Source organism: Agrilus planipennis, unplaced genomic scaffold (assembly GCF_000699045.2).
Source record: "Agrilus planipennis isolate EAB-ADULT unplaced genomic scaffold, Apla_2.0 scaffold185, whole genome shotgun sequence".
Taxonomy (NCBI): Eukaryota; Metazoa; Arthropoda; class Insecta; order Coleoptera; family Buprestidae; genus Agrilus; species Agrilus planipennis.
In genome coordinates this window covers 316,747-323,125 of record NW_020439401.1, presented here as the reverse complement: position 1 = coordinate 323,125, position 6,379 = coordinate 316,747, and the positions used below count along the sequence as shown (strand labels likewise).

The following is a 6,379-nucleotide window of genomic DNA, read 5'->3' as shown; positions in this document are numbered from 1 at the left end:
AAATTGTTTTACGAGACATTCAACATTATCAAAGGCGATTCATTAACAAAACTAATACAAGAGATTGCACCTTCTTGAAATACTTTGTAGTCGTGCATAGTTTATTTTTATTGTTATATAGAAACGAATAGTTATGTATTTACCTAGAAATATAATTAGTTTAATTTAATATTAAAAGCGAATTTATATAATTTAGTCATCAAATTATTTAACAATATCATGTCAGCTAAAAGATAAAAACGATTTATATACTCAAGCAATAGTTAAACTATAATTAATAAATAATTAAATAATATAATAATAGGAAAAGGCTACCTTATTACTACCTTATTATATAATTGGGAAACGTAGAAAATTGCGAGCCGCCTCATCATCCTGTATTATTTGCTTCTTCATTATCTTGGATTCTACTTCATCGATTATTATTGATTCCGCTATTCATATATCAGTAGTTGACCTAGTAACTCACTAGGTAAGTAAATGTTAACTTAGAGTTTAAAATAAATAATTCAAATGTACCAAGTTTGTACCAGTGATCTAAATAAGATACTATGTAACACTATAATAGGCAAACTCGTACTGAATTGCTCGAAAAGTAGGTTTTAGAGTATACCTGCCTATATTCGTATTTAAAAAAAGCAAACATTTTTTATGACTACATAGGGAGAGAAATCAAAATGGAAAATTATATATATATCCATAAAGATCCCCGCTGCAGAAATTTCTAAAGACATGAACAGGCTATGAAGATTTAGATGTAAGATATTCCTATTAGCAGACTTCATCAGTTAGAGGAAGGTGAAGATTTTCCGAAACATGATCCGAAGAAATTATTCAGAACGCGACGGAGCCACCAATGACAAGACATTTCTGCCACAAGTGTACCAGACAAGATCAGACGTACAATTTGTCTTGTATAGCGACAACACTAAACTTCGCAATCCAAAGTCAACATTCAAACATTCTTCCACTTTCAATCAAGTGAACAGTACCACGATGAGCTTTATCGATGCCTTTAAACGTTTTGCACAAATATATACAAAAAAGTATAAATTCCAATTCAACAACGAAAAAACTTTCGTACATGCGCATGCTGACTGACAAGTTTATGAAAAATTAATTTTTTTTTGAATCGGGCTTTTCGATAAGCAGACGTGATTTGTAAGGTACCTATCATTCAAAAAAGTTTGATTGAGGGTATCCCTGTGCTGCAAAAAATCGTTTTGAATAAATTATTAGAAAAATTTTTGGAAGTAAATTTTATCTCATCTACCAACAGTATGCAAATACACTTAAGATAATCGGTTTGGAAAGTTCTTAGCATGCCTCTATATACCTGGAGCTTTTTCCTTTTCCTTTAATATAATGGATAAACCGAAGAGGAAGTTTCTCAAAAGTGGGGGATGCGAAACAAATAATTTATTTTAGAAACCGATTTGGAATTGGTGTTCTTTACGAACAAAACACTATTTTTATATTTCCGAATATTGGCTACATGATAAAAACTGGTAACGTTGGAGTTCCTCAAGATACTATTCTTGGCTCACTGCTCTTTCTACAGATTTTATATCATTTGTGCTAACTCCAATTGGGAGAGAGTGCAGTCAACGAATTAATATGTTGAGAAAATTGATTAAAATTAAAACAATCGTCACCAAATAAAAAAAAAACAATGGCCAATGAAGTCCAAAACTATGATTCTATATTAGGAAATCCAAAATGTTGATCATATAAGTAGCTTTTTAATATTATTGATTCGAGTTTTGAGTCTATCTCATAGATGACATATGCAGAGTGACATTTTGATATTACAACATATTTTTTTTGAACAGCTTTAAACTGAATTTGAAATAGACAGAGAAAGATAAGACCATGAACTCTGAAACACAATTTTGCATACAGCTGTATAGGTACTGAATCATTTGAATGGTTAAATAAATAAATAAATAAAGTCAACGAGTCTCTTTACACCGTACATTGAAAGTAAGTACTTATTTAGTAGTGTCTTATTGTATTACCTTTCGCGTTTTGATGTGAAAAGAGGCAATAGAGAGAGAGAGAGAAAGAGAGAGACAAACGAGCTTAATGTTGAAAATGGGTCTTTGTCTGACATCCATATACTTGTTAAGTGAGCTTTAGGAAAACAATTTAAACGTTGCAATAAGACTAATGATACCCAAGCGCATTTTATAAATTGCTGGTGTAATCGTCTTTCTATTTTGCTATCGTGTATCTTCTTTTAACAAGATCTCGAAGTTAAGCTCTCTAAGGGTTTCCTTTAGATAGATTACTTACTCTTCCAACAATAAACGAGTAGAAGCGAAGTTTGTTGTCTCTTCATGCGGGGATACATCTGACACAGCTTTTTCTGTTCGTCGCCTTTTTTTAAATCTCACGAAAATATGAGAGCGATGATGTGGTAATTGCTCTTAATGCTGGTGCCATAAATCTCGCAAACGTTTAACCAAGAAGTCGTAATATTTCATGTCATCCAGTGTTATTTTCTTCATTTGAGTAATGCTTAAAACTGTCTTCAATGTTTTATTTAAGATAAATGCACAGTTTTATCTGTGTTAAACAATCAAAACTTAAAATAGTAAAGGAATTTATTTTAGATATTACCGTTGGTATAGAAATTTAAGCGAAAAAGCACAAGGCAGATAAGACGGATAATGCCTAGTTCCCTCCCATATACCTGTTTTTAATTAGAAAATTTAAATTTTCGGTATGTCGAATTCCCTCCTAATTATACATCAATTGCCTCCCAACGGCGGCGGACCTTGAGTGCTAATTACCACGATAAAGTCATAAAGAGTTGTTTAAATAATACAGCCTCATATCACATATTAATCTTAATATTATTCATATATTATAGACACCACAATAACAATAATAATTTTATCAGACTACCCTTCTATTGGTCAAATACAAGACAAACTAAAACTAATAAAGTTTTTCTGGATGATTGCATCAAAAAGCTAGACGCACACGAATTTCCAAACATTGAATTTGTTAAGGTAGTGGGAAACCATTTTAAAATTAAATAAATAAACATTTCATAACTGATATGTGTTTTCTTTCTGAAATTATTTTATCTTTAATTTACTGAAGTACTGAAGTGCACTATAAATATATATTTATTTTCGATAAATAAAATCGGTAAGTAGTCGCTAACTTAATTGTCGGAGTTGATATGAACGGGAGGGAACTCGGCTAGTACCCGGGAGGAAATTCGACATCTATATTTTAACCAAAACTACCTGCGGAAAGGAATTCGGCATCACCGAATAAGACTCCTGATGTTTAGTAGTCCAAAAAATTTTAATGGCAAATACATTCAAGAAGCATCAGTTTGGTAAAGGCTTTTGTGATCAGTAAGTGAACTGATGCTGTTCTGATGCGGGTCTAAAAGTTATTTGTGGACACATTGAGCATCGGAAATGGAAGGACCTACTCCTGCTAGCCTTTAACCAGAATCAGGACAGCATCAGAGCATCATTTCATTGATCTTTTAAATATCAGGTTACAGTGAGAAGGTTCTTTACTTCAAAACTCCAATAAATAAAGGACAACCGTCCAAATTAGTACAGGCTCAAACAATAATGTTAAAATAATAATTTGATCTTGCAATTTCTTAACATTTTTAAATAAAATTAACAAATATGTATTTTCTTTTCAGGTAAATGGTGCTTGGGCCCTTCCAAGTTTTGTGTGTGATTTTTACATCGCCATGGATGTTACCTGTTCCACTTCTTCCATATTTAATTTAGTTGCCATTTCGATAGATAGGTAAGTTGATGCAATTTTCTCATCTTTAATCCTGCGCCAGTTCTTTTATAATTTGTTTTTCTCACTCCTAATTATTTTTCATCCACCCCCGTATATTACGCTTATGTATTGTTTTGTCTCAAAAGGCGACTATACCTTTTATAAACTAAAGGACAATTCTTCAGTTTCAGCTACACATTATGCTACCTCTAAATCAGCTTATAAAAAATCGTTTAAAGCTGTGATTCCAAAAAGGCTATTCGAATATTTAAAACTTTTGTGTCCATGATACATTGTATGTGGAGTTTGCCTGGCGACCTGTCGCAACTAACTTTTCATGAAAGTTTACAAGGTTAAACGCTGAGTTTGATTTACAAGTTTAGTTAGTAACAGAACCAAAATTGCTTTTGCCAGATTAAAACCCAGCAATGTATGTACTGTGACGTACAGTAACTAGACTTTATAAACGAAAAATAGTTATTCCAACTGTTTCCATTTGGAAACATCGTAATATGTTCGACTACACATGTTTGGTATCTACCAAGTTGGTACATAAATTAGCGACAATGATGGCCAAAATACCCTAGAAATGTCGAAGACTAGTATATATTGCAGTAGACTCAGGTGACTTCAAAAAAATTTACGACCAACCTATTTAAAAGTCTTATATCTTTTCCCACCCTTATCTATTATAATTTTTGTTCCTATACCAACTTAAAGCTGTAAACTTTAACCAATTTATTGTCAAGTAAAAGTCAAAGTCCTAAAGGTCCTACCTGGCACCTGTAAATCAAGCTTTTGCCCTAAATAGTCAAAGAGCATTCAAGTATTACTTAAGCACATGTAGACGGTGAAGGTATGAATAGATACTTCGTAAGTGTTGTCTTTATCCGTCAAGAAAGAACTTATTACATATAAATATAGATCTTTCGGGCTCTTTCTCGGCCAATACGATCTGCTGTTAAATTCTTTTCCATCACTAACAATTTTCTATTTTGCTGATAACTTATACAACAGTCAACACAAAATGGTATTAGTGACACAGTAAATTTCGTGTTAAGGATATGTATTCTCGTCAACTCTAAAAGCGAAATTAATATGGACAATTATTATATAATATATAATCTGTTACTTACCTTTTACTGTAATTGTATTGAAAATATGCACCGATTTTTATTAATAAGCATTTAGGAATACTTACTTCACTCGTAAACAGATTCATTTCATTTGGTAATCAACAAACAGGTCTTTATTTCTATTGTGACACTAATGGTATCGTTTTGTGTTGACTAGCAAAAATGGACTATTGTTAGTAATGCAAAAAAAATTAACAGCAGGTTAGTAAAGCAAACATTTTTTTTTCTTAACGCTTTGTAATTTTTGTGTACGGCACTGCGAATATCATGTTAAATTCCATCTGAATCGAATCGTATATTGTATTAGTCGAGAAAGCATCCTTTTCCATCTTTGTACCTACCCCGTTGTAAAAATGATTTATGGCTTTTCGTCTTGACTCGCCGGAAGATCTATATATACATGTATTTATGGTTAGAGCTGTACAATAATTATGAAAATTATTTCGTAGGCCATTAAGTTTGCATACTCTATCTTCTCAAGGTAATTGTACATTACCTCTACCACTTGATTAGCTGTCAGGCAAATAACATTTGGTTAGTAAAATAGTATTTGCCTGGGCAAACAATTTGAAATAATAGTTGTAAAAATATGCCTAAACGATCTGCCTAGGCAAATATAATATAACTGGAATAACAATTTATCTGCGTAATATGAAAAGCTAACAGAATCATTAAAATAGTTTATTATGACTGATATACAATAATTTTACATCTCTTGCGTGGAGATTGATTTTCTTTTTTCGATTGAACGCTAGGTAGTTACTTAGGAAATTTGAAAAACGTTGATTCCTATAACACCATTAAATTGAAAGTGTAGGTTTCCTCAAGTTTTACCTCGTTCCTTTGAAAGCTTGCCCCTTCAACTTCGTTATAAACTTAATTCACTCAAGTCGTCCTCCTGGGAATCGAGACTTCCCGTTATTTCTGAAGAAATAATATCACTAGAAGCAAATATTTGTAGCATTTCGAGTATTGAATCGATACATTAATTTCTTATTTTATATATTTTCTCAATTTCAAATTGACACGGAACATTTCAAAATGGCAATTCAAATTTCTTTCCGAACGATAAGTTATTTCATTCGCGCAATTAGTCGCTATGTCATTAGTTCTACATGAATTGATGTGTGGTAAAAAAACAAAAATTCTGTTCCATGAAAAACGATACAGTGATATATAGCTTTAGTAATTTAATATAGTGAAAATGTGTAAAGACATTCAACCAAAAACATGATGATATCTTTAAAAATATTAGATACTATTGTAATATTTCCCCTACATTTCATAAGTTTTATGTAGGTATATTACAAATATAAGAGTTTCATCNGCGTAACTTTAAATCGTTATTAACTTCGTTTCGTAGGTACTACAACGACGACACTGCCTGGCCCATTATAAACAGAACGATAATTAAAATTTCGCAAAGGTGCTTCATTGACGAGTTTTTGGACAATGAACTTAGAGACCTATTTTAA

General features: G+C 31.8%; 1 protein-coding gene across 1 annotated transcript in view; it reads left to right on the top strand.

The window, feature by feature from the left end:
* Window positions 1-6,379, top strand: part of LOC112905807 (dopamine D2-like receptor) — a 188,316-nt gene extending 181,937 nt beyond the window's left edge. Inside the window, exons 2-3 of the mRNA XM_025978955.1 lie at window positions 3,680-3,789; window positions 6,268-6,379. Coding sequence (XP_025834740.1) covers window positions 3,680-3,789; window positions 6,268-6,379 — 222 coding nt within the window. The remainder of the gene's footprint in view (window positions 1-3,679; window positions 3,790-6,267) is intronic.